Source organism: Lissotriton vulgaris, chromosome 4_1 (assembly GCF_964263255.1).
Source record: "Lissotriton vulgaris chromosome 4_1, aLisVul1.2, whole genome shotgun sequence".
Classification (NCBI taxonomy): domain Eukaryota; kingdom Metazoa; phylum Chordata; class Amphibia; order Caudata; family Salamandridae; genus Lissotriton; species Lissotriton vulgaris.
In genome coordinates this window covers 302,366,480-302,382,898 of record NC_141691.1, presented here as the reverse complement: position 1 = coordinate 302,382,898, position 16,419 = coordinate 302,366,480, and the positions used below count along the sequence as shown (strand labels likewise).

At 49.8% G+C, this 16,419-nt stretch overlaps 1 protein-coding gene across 1 annotated transcript; it reads left to right on the top strand.

The window, feature by feature from the left end:
* The first annotated feature begins 7,745 nt into the window (after positions 1-7,745).
* Positions 7,746-14,702, top strand: ZIC3 (Zic family zinc finger 3). Its single transcript, XM_086966761.1, has 3 exons — positions 7,746-8,894; positions 12,376-12,539; positions 13,815-14,702. Exons 1-3 carry the CDS (start codon positions 7,889-7,891, stop codon positions 14,013-14,015), a joined length of 1,371 nt encoding a protein of 456 aa, XP_086822887.1. The 5' UTR covers positions 7,746-7,888; the 3' UTR covers positions 14,016-14,702.
* Positions 14,703-16,419: the final 1,717 nt, after the last annotated feature.

Below are 16,419 nucleotides of genomic sequence, written 5' to 3'. Positions count from 1 at the left end.
CTCCCAAGCACGGTATCTTCTGAGGGCGGCCCCATCTCTCCCAAGCACAGTATCTTCTGAGGCCTGCCCCCGCTCTCCCAAGCACTGTATTTTCTGAGGGCGGCCCCCGCTCTCCCAAGCACGGTATCTTCTGAGGGCTGCCCCCGCTCTCCCAAGCACGGTATCTTCTCAGGGCAGCTCCTGCTCTCCCATGGCACAGTATCTTTTGAGGGCATCCCCCGCTCTCCCAAGCACAGTATCTTCTCAGGGCTGCCCTCGCTCTCCCAAGCACAGTATCTTCTGAGGGCAGCCCCCGCTCTCCCAGGCACAGTATCTTCCGAGGGTTGCCCACGCTCTCCCAAGCACTGTATCTTCTGAGGGCGTCCCCCGCTCTCCCAAGCACAGTATCTCCTGATGGCGGCCCCCGCTCTCACAGGCTCAGATGGTATCTTCTGAGGGCGGCCACAGCTCTCCCAAGCAAGGTATCTTTCAAGGGCGACCCCCGCTCTCCCAAGCACAGTATCTCCTGAGGGCGGCCCCCGATCTCCTAAGCAAGGTATCTTCTCAGGGCGACCCCCGCTCTCCCAAGCACAGTATCTCCTGAGGGCGGCCCCCGCTCTCACAGGCTCAGGCGGTATCTTCTGAGGGGCCCACGCTCGCCGATGCACAGAGGAGGCGTTTGGCGCCTGTTCCCTGCCTCGGCCGCATGCCTTCAAGTAGTTCTCTGCCTCTGGTTGCTCCTCAGGGCACAGTCACGCAGAAAGTGTCAATAAACTGTGCACCCCACAATGGAAGGAAGACAATAAAACCACCCTCCGGGTCACAGGTCAACTCCTCTCTGATTGAGATATTTGCTACTTTCCCTTTCAGCAGGAGAGGCTCTGGAAATGTTTCGATAATTAAAATAGGTATTTGGAACACGCCAGTTTGTCTGCAGAGGGGCCGCCCTGACACGGCTGGGAGACTCCCGCCAGCCTGAGCGCGGCTGCACGCCAAGCTTCAATGATGTTTATTTAGTTTCCATTTGTGGACTTCCTTAAAGAAATTCGAGGCGTGAAATATTGAACAATGAAACTGAACTGGCCGTATGAAATCATTCTTTCCTCAGCAGGTTATTTCTCTCTGAAATATGTTGCCTTGGCTGCCAGGAAATATATGCAAGTTTATTTTTTCAATATTTATTTTCCAATATTTAACTTGTTTTTCTATCCTTGTGCTAAGACGTCGAGGGGACAGGCAGTACCTGCGCTGGTTACAAATTATCCATGCAAGTCGTGGTGCAACATTACAGTAAATTTGCACTTGTGCAAACAACAGCGCAAAATCATGTTGTACCTGACTCTCTGTGTGTAATAGGGAACTGCGCAAATGGCATTTGCATAAAGGTAAATATAGCATGATCTGATTTGACCCTGGTGGGGACATTTGCTAACATGTTGCCCAGGTTCTTGCGAGGGGTGAAAGCATTGTATTAACTGCTAGAAAGGCCTACGGTACAGTGCATAATTGTACACTCCCTAGTGTACTTGGGCCCACCTTTGTTGCTGTTACTGTTGATAAAAATACCCTTTCTCCACTTTCAAACATGAAATATGCTATGGCATCAAAGGAAAACTTAGTTTATTTAATTTATTATGAGATAAGTCTAAAATTATTGTAAATCATGTTGCTTTGTTTTCAAAGGGGTTATTCGTAAGTCGGGTGTCTTTTTTTTTTTAGTACTGCCGAAGTTCTTTTCATTTTTTTAAAGAGCAATACAAGTTACATTTCGTTTCCCATTTATTTTTTTTTGCAATACATTTTTTTCTGTAATGTGGGCAGCTTATTTTCTTTGGCCCATTCCACTTCGCACATGTAGCATACGTACGGGAAGGTGCTGCCCTGATAGCACACAGGAGCAGAATGTTTGCAATATGGTCTGTGGTGTATACTGTTACCAGGTACAACAATTACACGTCAGAATTTTCACCTGCGTCTTCCGTAGAAGGCGAGAAATTTCCAAATTTACATATTCGAATACTTTCATTGTCATTCGAAGTATATGTGGATGTGAAAAATTAAGATGTGATTTTCGGTGACTTCTTTTCTGATTACTGTTAAAGAAAAAAAATATGTCCTCGAGGTGACCTTGCGCTGAAAGGCCAGCACGACGCATATTGGACTGGGGAATCAGGCCATAAACAGGCAAATGCAGCTCGGGGCAGTTGCTGTGTGTTTTCAGAGAGGGCCTTACACAGGCAGACGGCGGCCCTTTCGAGAGAAAGATTATTAAAGCAAACACATCTGTATTCTTGTCTAACGTGTGCTCCTCGGCGGCTTGCCCGGTTTATGTGAATTTCCTGGGCCTTCTCGCCACGTTTCCTCAGCCGCCACAGATATTTGCAATATTTTGTTCCAAGACTGTTCCATAGTCCTGGCCAGAGTCTGGGCGTTGCTGGGAGAATGGTTTTCAACCGCATGGGGTGGTTGTACTGGGGCTGACCCCACAGTCCCAACTCTGCCAATCTGAAAAGAGAAAACATTTTTATTGCGCCCAATATCGTCGTCTTCTTGCGTTTCTAAATCCAGAGACAGTCAACGGGCATGCGCAGGCCATCCCTGGCTCTCGAGTGGTGTCTCTCTAAGGCTCGGACGCCCAGGGGCGCACAGGTCGGGTCGGTCTCACAGGGCAGGAGGCAGCCCAGTGCCAAGATGTGGGTGCGCAGTGTGTGCCTCTCTGCAAGGTGAAGCCTGCCGCCACCCCTCACCCTGTCTCTGGTAACGGCCTGCCTTCGAAGGCAGTCTGATGTCTCTGGAGCAGCTCTTGGCGGGCGCTCTGTGTCACCGAGGGACCGTTTATGTCCACGCCACTCTTTCCCGTCCGGGGGAGTGTGCATTGTGGCCTCCTCGGAGTGTGGACTTATGTGCCCGTTGCTGCACTGCAGATGGGCAGGAAACAGGCCTGGCCACGGGGCACACTTTCGCCGCTGAAGTAGGGCATGCCAAGACGCATGGTGTAGTCGTCCACGCGTCCAGTTCCCGGCCTGTAAATAATGCCGATGAGCGTGCGAGAAGCCTGTTAGCCCTGCCCTGACATGAAAGGCCCGGTGCCCGTCAAATAGCTCTTTCCATGCCTACCTGGGCAGCGAGGCCGCTTCTGGTCTCCACAGTGCGAGTTTCGGATTCGTAAACAATGCGTGGTTTGCTTTTGGTGCAGTGTGGGGCATGCTGCCCCTGGCACCGGGCAGAGAGTCGGGGAAAGACACGCTCAGTTCGCTTTCCTGTGAAGTAGCCAAGGACAGCCAGCCTGGGCCTGTGGTGTGTATTTGTGTGTGTTTGTGGTTCCAGGTTACGAACCAAAATATATGCCGGACTTCCAGTAGCGGGACAGGGTTGCCCCAGTAGGGCAGGGGTAACCAGATCAGGGCCCGGAGACCCCCGTATGCAGCCCGTTGCTGCCAAGTTCAAGTGCGCCTGTGATTTACCGGCGCTGACTGACAGCGCCGATGAAAACGTCTGGCCCGTTCCAGCTCCCAGTTTAATGACTGCGCCGTCGCAATGTGCTTCTGATCACGGAGGACGCCAGGAAGGGGCGGCCGCTCACTAACTACGGCTCAAGGAAGGCAGGGCGGACCGCAAAGCGAGCCGCCCTGCGCCGGGGAGCGCAGCGCAAGAGCCTGTGCGCAGACTTGCGCTGCGCCAACAGGTACGGGGGGCGACACGGCACTCACAGGACACACGCACCCGAACACACAAAGTAACACACCTAGTAGAAAATAAAAAATCTTGAAGCATGGACAACTAAGTAATTGTTCAGAAGGCGTTGATATTTCGAATCTAGAGCTACTTCTGATGTTATTTAATTTAAAAAAACTCCGCACACTTGAGGCCGTAGATTGTAGCTTTCTGTAGATAAATAAATTAAGCTCTCAAGCGCGAGAACGCTGTTCTATTGCTTCTAATCATAACTTGGCAAAAGTGAGACAACGTGCGCGCAAGTAACTAGACTTCCACTTTTAGGAAAAGTAGACCCTTTTTTGTATAATTCAACCTTCACTTTGGGTGCTTCTGAACGTCTTTTTATCCGACTTCCCCGAAAAGAAAGATTTACCGCACAGCAAAGAAAGTGAAAAGGCAAACCCAATTCTCCCTTTTCCTGCTGCAGGCAATCCTTCTTCAGAGTCCACAAATGTGGAGTGTTTTCATACATCTGATAGTTGTCGGTAGTGAAGCAGGCAGACACAAACCAAAAGACTGAGTGTAGCAGGCACATGCCTGCAAAGAGGTGGTTGAGTACAGGTGGCCCTAGGCCACCAGATCCATAAACAGGAAGGCATTCGGTTGCATCTGCAATACACTATTCTGTAAAATATGGGAAATTGTGATTCAGCACCCCCACACACACACACACCTCCCAATATTATTCACATCATCATTTTAAAAGGATCCTCCTAAAGCTTCTAAGAGCAATCCAAACATGCAGCTACACATTCTGTAAACATTAACCAAATATTGCCTTTGAAAAGCCTGCTGAACCAATACCCACCATGTCCCAATGTTGTCAAGGTTGCCATAGAAAGATGGATTTTCATCCAAGGTTTTTAGCACAAATCGAAACACACGACATAAACGGTGTCAGTATCAGTTGTACCGAACCACGCCACTGATTTCCTTGTACCAATAACTATACCCCACAGATGACTTCTCAATTTACATGAAACTCTTAAACCGTCACTTGAAAATAAATTCAGATTGCGGTTTCCAGCTAGGCCCCCGCGCCTTCATTCCCTGTTTCAATTTAATGCTCCGTATTTTGTCTCAAATAATCCCGACACGAGGCATATATTCTGGGTCCATCAAACTTTTTTCTCTGAACTTCTGCATATTCTTCCAAGACACAAAGCATCAGCCTGTTAGCGCAGCGCGTTTGTGATTTATTGTGGTTTGATCTTCATGCAACCTGTAGCAAGGCATAAACGGGAACATTTCCTAGTCTCGGCAATAAATTCACCTCTGTCAGGCTCAACTCTTATTTAAAGCCGCCACTGCTGAATGCGTTCAAAAACACTCACTTCCTTCACATTAAAAGGCTACTTTTCAGTTCAGCACCCCGTGCATGGGGGGGTGGGGGGGGGGGGGATCACCCCCACCCACCACCACTCCCTCCAATCTCTTAGCAGGCGAGGCCAGCATTTGGCACCCTGGGTGCAACATGTTGAAAGGTTTGCTATAAAGTTTCACCATTTGGCTAAAAGGTTACTCTGTGAACTTCACTTTCATTTCCAGGGGCTGTTTATTTTTACAGCCGACACCTTCACACATCTGGGCAAGCTAGGCCAGCCCCACCCCCTTCCTAGAGCACACAGGAAAAGAAAGCAAAACGTCCCCTCAGCCAAACGCACACTGTCTGGTCCCAAACATGACTCTGCATTGTGCTCCCCAGAAGTTGTTTTACACTGCCTCAAGCACCCCAAACAATGTGAGACAGGGTACGCCCGGCCCCTCTGCAAAGCAAAGGTCACCCGCCCCGCTTGGCCCTGGGTCGGCAACATCAGGGACCCCTCACAACAGAATTCTCACTTGATGGGCTAATTGAATTATGTCTTTTTGTCACGGAGACAACGGAACACGTGCTTGGAGTAATTAATGACGTTATTAGGCGCTCCACAAACCTAAGAACAGACAGGCACAGGTACTGACCGGAGCAGCATCTTAATGGTACATCAGTGTTATTAGCCAATAAAGTCTAGGACGAGGGTACTTTGGCCAAACTTCGCCGTGCTCCAAGAAAAGGCAAGAAGGCTGCCACAAACCTTCGCAGCTTTCTATGCCCCCTCCCCCCTCAGCCTGGGAGGGTGTCTGGGTGCCCTACATTCCTCCGAGGAGACATCAAAGCCCGACTTCACTCGCTCCCATCCCATGAACCGGGCCCGGTTCCCATGCAGATTTATAGGAAAGGAAAAAGCGCCCAAAACCAGATGAAAAGACACAAGCGCTGCTCGCGGCCACCGTCTCCCGGACAAAAGCTGCGCGAGCCAGGCGCAGACATTCCTGGGGTTGCTTTTTAGTGAGATCCGCTGTGACAAACATGTACTTAACCAGGAGCATATGACGCGGGCAGCCGGGGCTTTACAAGCGTCGCCGACGAGCGCAGACTCACCTCGAACTTTGAGATGGTTCGGGCCGGTGCGGCCGATAGGTTTTCATGTCAGATTGTGTTACCGGTGAAGGGGCTGGCAAGGAGGTGGCTTTTGGCAAAAAGTGGGAACTAAAGAAGCCCGAGGCCGCCGTGCAGGGCTGATTGGGGGACGGGGTGAAAAGAGAGGAGTTATAAAGCGCTGCTTGAGAGAGCTGCCCTCAATGCCTCGCCTGTGAACTTCATCAGATTTGGGGTTTCCTGCAGAGAGCAGGCGGCGGCGTTTGAAAAGTAGCACTCAATGGGCAGACTTTCGGGACCCGGGCAGATCTCAGGATATTACAATCCCAGCCATCTTTCTTCTCGCCTTTTCTTGCCGCGCTTGCTCCCCAGAGTTCTTTGCAAATGCCTCTCCCGAGGGAACATGATTGGATTTATGAAACCGGCCATCACTCCTGGCTCTGCAATTTCAAAAGGGAAATGTATTTCCGAAATTAACAAAAAAAAAGTACAATTATATAGTTCACTTTTTGCTTGATTCAATTAAGGTTTTGCATAGTTGTGGTAGAGCATGACTAGTATTGAACCCCCCCCCCCCCCAAAAAAAAAGACAAAAAAAGAAAAGACAAAAAAATAAAAATAAAAACACTATGCAGCCAAAACCGACGTTACCCCGTGCGGACGAATTACTTGTTGAAAAAACTCTGATTCGAATATTAGCAGCAATCTTACGTTAAATAATTAGAAAACTAGACCTTCTCAAAGTTTACAAGTCTATATACGCGTGTATTAATACACCCGCTTATCATATATGTTATGCTTACATAGATACGCTGCATAATCTCTGTATTGATATATATAGATGCTTTATTTTTTCAGCATAGCTGTCATTTTCAAAGCACGCTCATACATTTCAAAACACCTATATTTTACACCGAATATTCAATTCTCGTTAATTATGAAATGATTTGAGAAAATAATAAGCGTATTGCATAGGAAGAACTTTTTTTTGCCAGAAAACAGCGTACGGAAAATGTGTTCCATTCAATGTCGGTTGACTAACCTAACAGTGAACCCGTCGTTTAGGAGACAATAAAATAAATCAATACCAAGCGCAAATAATTCAAGAAAGTGAACAATTTAAAAAAAATGTTCTTTTAAATATCTGATTTTATTCATCGTCCCTTTAACGGCATCCATGAGAAATTGCAATTTAATGCGAAGTATAAAGATTTGTATTTTGAATTATTTGCTTTTACACTTTAAACCAAATAAACACTGTACCCCAAGTAGGGGTATAAAAGCTAACAAAAGCCAAATGTGCATGCTCTACAAAGGCAAACAGCTAGGGAACGGATTTTTAAGTAAACAAAAATATTTGGGAACCATCCCTCCCCCTTCCCACACCCTTTAACCTTACCTGATAGGGGGTAGGACGCTCCACCAATCACAGGCGGCTCTCTAGAACCGCGCGGCCATTTTGAGCGGCGGTGCCCGTCAATCAAGAGTTATGGGGGCAAATAGGTGTCTGCGGGAGGCGTCACGTGACGCTGCGCGAGCCGCGCCTGCCATTGGCCGGCTGCGGGCCGCCCCCGGAGCGGGTTTATGTGTGGGGAGTGAGTGATTGACTCTAGCAGAGCCTGGACCTGATCCCGTCGGAGCGGAGGCTGCAGCTCGTACCTCGCCGGACCCTGCTCAGACCCCCAGCCCCGCGGATTGTTTGTGCCTGGTCTGCGGGGGGCGCCTCTCTCCCGCTGCGCCGGACCTGGATTGGCAGCCTCGCTGTGCTGCTCCATGGCCATGCTACTGGACGGGGGGTCGCAGTTCCCCGGCGCCCTGGGGGGCTTCGGGGCCCCGCGGCACCACGAGCGCTCAGCGGCAGAGCACCCGGGCATGGGCGGTCTGAACCCCTTCGCAGACTCCTCCTTCAAGCTGAGCCCGGGCCACCACGAGCTGTCCCCGGGCCAGAGCTCCGCCTTCACCCCGCAGGCTGCGGCGGGCTACGCGCTGGGCCACCACCATCACCACCACCCGGGCCCGCAGGTGTCCGCCTCGCCCTCCGCCTACGGGGGCGGCGGCGCCGCAGCCTACAACTCCCCGCGGGACTTTCTCTTCCGCAGCCGGGCAGCCGAGGCGGCCGCCCCGCAGCACCACGGGCTCTTCGCCGGCTCGCATCACCACCACGGACCCGCGGGGGGCATGGCCGAGCCTCCGGGTCACCTGCTGTTCCCGGCAGGGCTGCACGATCAGAGCCCCGGGGCCGGACTGGGCGCCTCCGCTGCTGGCCACGGACAGATGCATCTGGGCTTGCGGGCAGGGGACTTATTTGGGCGGCCGGACCCCTACCGAGCCGTGCCCAGCCCGCGGGCGGACCCATACGCCGCCCAGTTCCACAACTACAACCACATGAACATGGGCATGAACATGGCCGCGCACCACCACCACCACGGGCCCGGCGCCTTCTTCCGCTACATGCGGCAGCCCATCAAACAGGAGCTGTCCTGCAAGTGGGTCGAGGAGCAGAACCGGCCCAAGAAGGCCTGTGAGCGGACTTTCGGCAGCATGCACGAGCTGGTCACGCACATGACCATGGAGCACGTCGGGGGCCCGGAGCAGAACAACCACATCTGCTATTGGGAGGAGTGCCCGCGGGCCGGCAAGTCCTTCAAGGCCAAGTACAAGCTGGTCAACCACATCCGGGTGCACACGGGCGAGAAGCCCTTCCCCTGCCCCTTTCCCGGCTGTGGCAAGATCTTCGCCCGCTCCGAGAACCTCAAGATCCACAAACGGACTCACACGGGTAAGATTCGCTGAGGGGCGCGGGCAGCTCCACGTGGGGTGGGCGGTGTCCTCTTGGGGCTCATGGGTGACCCACGGTGTAGGGGAATATCTGCTGGGCAACGGGTGACCCCACAGACCACGGAGATGAGTCGAAGGGGTCCCAGGAGATGGGCTCAGCGAGGCTGGCGGGTGAGTTTGGAAAATATTGATTGGAGACGGTTCTCGGAAAGACGGAAAATAAATTATAGAAGAGGTCGAGGAGATTTTAAAGCTCCCGGTCTTAATGGGGCTGGAAGTAGCTTTTTAGAGCCTGAAATTGGTTTTTAGAACTAATATTTTTTCTGTGCGTTTGGGACAGGGGATGTTTAATGTGGGCGCTTCTGCGTCTTCGACGGCACGCGCTTTGGCAGAGCTCTCATTCGAGGCTGTAAGTGGCTCCGTGCATGTTTTGTTATTCGAGGGCACACTAGTCTCGCTCGGCAAACAATCGGCACAAACTAAAGCAGATTGCATATGTTTTAATTTGTTTTCCGTTAGTTAATTTCGTATACAAAATTAATGTATAAGCTACGTATTTCCGATCAAGGATATTAAACAGCCGATTTTAATATATGACCTATTTTATTTTGTTTCTTTTTTAATCCACATTTAACCACTAGCCATGCCAGTCTTCCCTTATTTTTCGCTCTTGCATGCGAGCAGCGGCGCTGAAAGTGTACGATTATTACATTAATGAAATTAATCTGGCGGTTCGCGTTCGGCCTGTTTTTTGTTTGCTGCTTCTTTGTATGTGCGTTGCCTTGTAGATTGACTGGAAATGTGTTTCATTGTCGGTCTTCGGTGCGAGTTTCGCTCCACTGAGACCTGCTGTGTATGGACTTTGCATTAATTTTAAGCCCGCCCTGGCACCCTCGCTGGAGAGGATGTTGGCTCTGTCTGGACAGCAGGCACATCAGCTGCAATTGTTCTCGAGTTGAGACCCATTTCCGTCCTGATGGGCCCATCAGAATCGTCTGAGCGGGTGTGGATTGCTTGCAAACGATTTAGCTCTTTGCATACATTCTGTTAAGCGAACTATACACATGCTAATTAAATCTAATTTTCGCCGACTTCCGTTCTTTTACAGACTTGATTGGCACGTCTCCTAATTAAATCAGTGATACTTTTGTGGTAGTATTTTTATTTGGAATTCTGTGTTCAGTTCAGCCCTTTACAAGAGGGTCGAAAGTGGAAAAAAAAGTTTGGACAAGAGCACGTTTCCCAGTCTTGTGTAGGGCGTCTTAAACCTGTCTTTGGCACCGTGAATTAATGCCCCGTTCCTTTGGAAAGGCGCGCCTGGCCGTGCCTCCGACACTTCACTTAGCAGAACCGTTGCATCTGAAAGCGGCGCTTTGGAGGCCAGACAAAGGGCAGATTTAATTTAACTGTAAGGCGACAATCGGCCCTTTGTCGCCGCCTTTTCCTATTACCTCACCGAGGTGTTGTCGCTTAAACTCCAAAGGCCGGGGTAAGGCTCCCGTCTAACCCTATTTATTTCTCATTGCGTTTGGCCTTGAATGGGGCAAAAACTTTTCGGTCTAGGCCCAATACGTGAAGGGCGACGATAACTGAAAGTGGGCTACAGACTGTCCCTCTCTCCTTATTTTAGCCCCCCAGTCTCCTCGCACAATAGCCCTGCTCCTAATTTCAGCCCCACATGCTCCTCTCACACTGGCCCTGCTCCTTATTTCATCCCCGCGGTCTCCTCTCACACTAGCCCTGCTCCTTATTTCATCCCCGCGGTCTCCTCTCACACTGGCCCTGCTCTTATTTCAATCCCACTGTCTCCCTAAGGTGGCACTGCCTGGTCCCGCTCTTATTCCTGCCCAGCTGCCTACTCTTCACTTTCACAATGAGTACCCTTTCATTTCGGTGTCGCAGCCCCTCCCCCACTTACTTACCCTGACAGGCTTTTCCTCATTTCTGACACTGGGCATTCTCTGCGCCAAGCTCACCGGCCATTGCACATATTTGTAAAAGCTCCCAGCCCTGTATTCACTATGTCCACACTACTACATTTCTGATCACTAGCCTCGACATCTTCTTGACACACACTGCCCTTCCCTCTGTTTACTCGAGCGTTACCCACTTTTACTTCACTGTCTCCTCTGTTTACAATCCTCCTCACCCACTGACCAGCCTTCCCTCTGTTCTTACCCACAGCCATCTTTTCACTCAGACATTGACACGTTTCTCTGTTCTTATATCCCAACTTCTTGTATACCAACCTCCTCTTCACCCAGACATGTTACATTTCCTCTGTTCTTACCCCCTCCCCTTCCTTCAACCTGGCAGCAACTGTCCTTCCCTTCGTTCTTGCCCCCACCCTCCTGTCTGGGCAGACTCTGGCAGTCCTGTCTTATAGTCTTGCCTTCACCTCCTGTCCAGGCAGACTCTAGCTGCCCTTAACTCTCTTCTTACCCCACCCTCCTTGAGGTGGGCTCTGGCGGCCTTTCCTCTCTTCTTACCCACAGCCTTCTCTTCACACAGACATTGACACATGTTTTCCTCTTTCCCCAACTTCGCTTCACCCAGGTTCTGACACTTTCCCCTCTGTTCTCATCCCCACATCCGCTTCAACCTGGCACCTTCACCCTTTCCTCTCTTCTTACCCACAGCCTCACACAGACATTGACACATATTTTCCTCTGTTCTTTCCCTCAACTTCGCTTCATCCAGGCTCTTACTCGTCCCTCTGTATTCATCCCAATATCCTCTTGGACCTGGCACTGTTCACCCTTTCCTCTCTTCTTACCCACAACCTCACACAGACATAGACACATATTTTCCTCTGTTCTTTCCCCCAACTTCGCTTCATCCAGGCTCTTACTCGTCCCTCTGTATTCATCCCAATATCCTCTTGGACCTGGCACTGTTCACCCTTTCCTCTCTTCTTACCCACAACCTCACACAGACATAGACACATATTTTCCTCTGTTCTTTCCCTCAACTTCGCTTCATCCAGGCTCTTACTCGTCCCTCTGTATTCATCCCAATATCCTCTTGGACCTGGCACTGTTCACCCTTTCCTCTCTTCTTACCCACAACCTCACACAGACATAGACACATATTTTCCTCTGTTCTTTCCCTCAACTTCGCTTCATCCAGGCTCTTACTCGTCCCTCTGTATTCATCCCAATATCCTCTTGGACCTGGCACTGTTCACCCTTTCCTCTCTTCTTACCCACAACCTCACACAGACATTGACACATATTTTCCTCTGTTCTTTCCCCCAACTTCGCTTCATCCAGGCTCTTACTCGTCCCTCTGTTTTCATCCCAAAATCCTCTTGGACCTGGCACCGTCCACCCGTGCCTCTGTTCTTGCCCTCGCCCCACCCTCTGCCCAGGCAGACTTTGCCTGCCCTTTCCCCGGTTCTTACCCCACCCCTGTCCAGAATGTCTCTGATCGCCCTTTTCTGACCCAGACTCTGACGGACTTTCCACTTTTTTAACCCGCAGGTGAGAAGCCCTTCAAGTGCGAGTTCGACGGCTGCGACCGGAGGTTCGCAAACAGCAGCGACCGGAAGAAGCACATGCACGTGCACACGTCAGACAAGCCGTACATCTGCAAAGTGTGCGACAAGTCCTACACGCACCCCAGCTCCCTGCGGAAGCACATGAAGGTAAGGGCGACAGATGTCCTGTAATACTGTACAACAATAATCGGATCCGCTCTGTTTACTGGACGAGGGCACGCACGAGGCCATACAACATGGCGTATTCGTGGGGGTCTAGGGCCCGGTGCTGTGCCCCAAAACTCACGACGTATTTGCGGCGGTGGTGTAAAAGCAACCGATAATCACTCGCATGATCGCATCTAGTAGAGACTCCCGACCTGGGGTTATCCGGCCTTGGGCACTTGGCCAACTGCCCTGGTCTGTTGAGGCAGAGTTTAGTAAGCGTTTGCCACACATTAAATTTTGTCCAGGAGCATAGACATCGGACATCACACTCCTTTTTATTGTAATAAGAAAGACATATGAGCAAACACATTTTTTTTGTATGCGTACAGTATTCTTAAACATTCCGATTTTTTTAAACATAGAAATACATAATAAGTATGCTCCCCTTGTTTAGAATCGGTGCATTTCTTCCTTAGACCATGAACACCCACGGCGATTTATGAGCTCTAAATATATTGTATTGGGTCCGTAAAATGTAGAACTGTTAAAAATGGATGGGGTCTGTATAATGTATACATGTTTAATATAGTATACGGCCTGTATAATGCATACATGTAAAATACAATAGTTTGCAGTTGTTTTCTTCGTTTTTGAATACCCGAAAGTCTATAGATCGGAGCAACAGCTTTTTGCCCCACTCTCCCCCTTAAAAACAGCGAAAAATAGCCCTAATGTAATGTACTTTTTGTGTTTTATTTTTGGCAGTTGTAAGTTTGTATGATTTGGGCCACAGCGCCCTACACTGCAGTTAAGAAGTGCAACCAAATAGCAGCAAGTGTGTGTCGAGTTTTGTTCTTGTCCGAGGGTGCAAAAGTCTTAGTGCGTCCTTTGGCCCTCGCGGTTTTTTTTGTACACTAGACATGGAGCGTGGTTTTATTGTGCCACGCCGATCCGTTTCAAATGTGGTTGCAGGGTCACTGGGCGATTACTCTGGCCACTGTTTGAATAGGCGAACAAGGCCTTGACCTTGAACATTCACCCAAATTGGCAGACCCGAAAAGCATACTTGAGGGCTGGGCTGGTCGGAGGGAACCTCTTAAATAGAATGTCCCGCGTGATATCCAATAACTTGTGCGTTTAATGTCAAAAGAATGTGTTTGCATTTTTGTTTAAACTCTTGGGATTTTTTAAAAGTTATTATTACTAAACGAATCTATTATGCCCCCGACGAGGGAGTTGAAAAATAACGTGTGGTGTTATTCGTGTTAATTTCAGGTTCACGAATCTCAAGGGTCCGATTCGTCGCCGGCTGCCAGCTCGGGCTATGAATCTTCCACTCCCCCCGCCCTGGTGTCCGCGAGCAGCGAGGAGACGACGAAGAGCAGCTCCGGAGCAACCCAGCAGCAGGGCGGCGGCGGGGGCCTGGGCCACAACCCGGCGCTACTGCCGCCCAACTTCAACGAGTGGTATGTGTGAGGCCGGCGCCGCCGCAGGACTGTGCGCACTGGACCAAATGAACTGCCGGGCGCCTGCGGGCCGCGCCCCGGACCGGGCGGACCTCTCCGAAACCACATAGGGCTGCGTCTGGGAACTGCCAGACGAACCGGGAGGAAGCTGGAGGCGTCCACACTCCGGACTAACGTCCCCTATCTCAGGATTAGAAAACACGCTTTTTTGGCATCGGCATTGCCATCTTTCCCTCCCTCCTCCCGATTTCATTTTAACGCTGTCGTCCCGTTTTTTTCCGCAAACAGAAGTTCGGAGGCTTTCCGGGTGGTGTGTGTCAGTAACCGGAAGCCTTTCCTTCGCCTTAGGGGTGGTTGTCGATCTCTCACAGTCTTAAACCGTGCCAAAGTTCTGTAATGTCTTGAACCTTACAAAGCATCACACCGTGAATGTACTCTGTCTGGCGAGCCCCGAGCTCTTTGCTATTTTTGCAGGGTGGGGGCGTGTTGTAACTACACAGATTGTGGCCGTTTAGTATACAGTTGCCTTTTGTAATAACTTTTGTAAATACATATCCATGATGCCATATTTATCGTTTGTAATTTAATTATTGATAACAAGTGCCGGGAACTGAACAATATTTATGGAAAATTTTGTTTTCTAACAAAAAACTCTGTACAGCTTTTGGTTATAACTGCTTTAGCATTAAAAATTTATTGTTTTGAAGGAACAAAACCGATCCCTTGGCTTGCTGATTCTTTTTGTAGGAAGCAGAGGAGTGTGGCGCAGGGTGAGGGGTGGAACCGTGGCGGTGGCACAAAATGGCACAGAGGTCAGCTCTGTAACCACCCAGGTCTTTGGTACAGACACAACTGTAGGCGGCATATATGTTACACCATTTAAAAGCAGGTTTTAATCATTACAATTATTATATTGAGATTCGAAGTGTGGGGGCCAAACAGTGGTGTCAAGTAAAACGATTGGGCCCTTTTGCAGACTGTGAGGAGGAGCCCCCGAGTCTCAGATCTCTCATATATTAATTGGCCTTGTGCGGAATGGGACACCTGATATGTGTGGAGGCCCCTGGAAGGGCTCGGGGCACAACCGCCCCACAGGGACCTGTGATAGTCCCTAGGGCCACATATTTCCACAATAGTCTTGCACCCCATGACCTGTGAGCCAACATTTTCTAGGCTGGCCTTTCTTTAAGATCCTGGCTACTGAAGGATAGTTCTTGTTGACATCTGCTGGCACTCACCTCCAGGCCCATAGAGCCAGACAACCTTTCATCCTCACAAAGTCAATACAAGTGGAATCCTAGCCCACTACTACCAGCATTGTTGTATTCATCTAATATATCCACTGTAGGGACCCTAGGCTGTCCTGGTATCAGTGACACATGTCTGCTATTATTCTCATATAGGAAAGAGGAATTATGGAGCACATGCCAAGTACCCATGACCAGATTATCACCGTCTCTTTCTTTCCAGATGCAGGGACATAGCATTGTTGGGGCAGTGCAATATTTCACTGTTTACTGTCGCAGACATATAATGCATCAGGTTCATTATTTCACTTAGGAATGGGGGCATTGCGGGGGGTACGCCTGTTTTTGTGCATCACTACCCTCACAGCACTATGTGTGATATAAAGCTGCCTGCTGGTATATATGTATCCTCACACTGGAATGTTACAATTGATCAGAACATGTCAGTGTCCCAAGCACTAAAGCATTTGTGAATATTTTACAATGTTTTGAAATGCAGGCAAGTGGCTGTCAGTTATCCCAGCGGACGCACTTTAGTTGCTATACTCCACCCCCATCAGAGCCCCAAAAGTTCCCAGCAGGGCTAGTATATGGCTATTGTTTGATCAAAAATACCCCTAATTGAAATATTTGCCACACATTATAAGTTTTTTTTTAAGGAGACCAAAAGGCCAATAGATATATTAAAAAAAAAACAAGACCAAAAAGCGAATTTATTTATAGCACTATACATTTTGATCACTGGTGTATGTTTATCAATGATAATTATTTGTATCTAATGTTTAATTGCACCCTGCCTATCTGAACGGATTGTGTACATCACTGCATCACATACAGGGCAGTTTCTTGTGGTAAGGTGTGGTTCACTTCTAGCGGCGCTGGGTGAGGTGTCCCAAGGCGAAGACTCGGACCATGGCACTGACTCGCAGCCTGGAGTCGGTGTATTTACATTCCAAGAAGGTGACTCGAGAGGCCTGAAGAGCTGTGGTCACGCCTGCTGTTCTGCACGGGTGACTCTAGCTGAAGCAAGACCCGGCTGAAGGGCCCTGAGCTTGAGGCGGAGAGCCTGCGCCCCCGCAGCCGCAGTTTACCCCATAACTTTCTCTCTTGTCACCAGCTCCTTCCGTTGGGGTCACAGTAGACTACTCCTCCCTTCCACAGCTGTCT

Coding starts and splice junctions, on each gene's coding strand:
- ZIC3 (XM_086966761.1), top strand. CDS start 7,889: ATGGCCATGCTACTGGACGGGGGGTCGCAGTTCCCCGGCGCCCTGGGG. Junction 8,895..12,375: donor CCACAAACGGACTCACACGG/GTAAGATTCGCT, acceptor TTTAACCCGCAG/GTGAGAAGCCCTTCAAGTGC. Junction 12,540..13,814: donor CCCTGCGGAAGCACATGAAG/GTAAGGGCGACA, acceptor TGTTAATTTCAG/GTTCACGAATCTCAAGGGTC.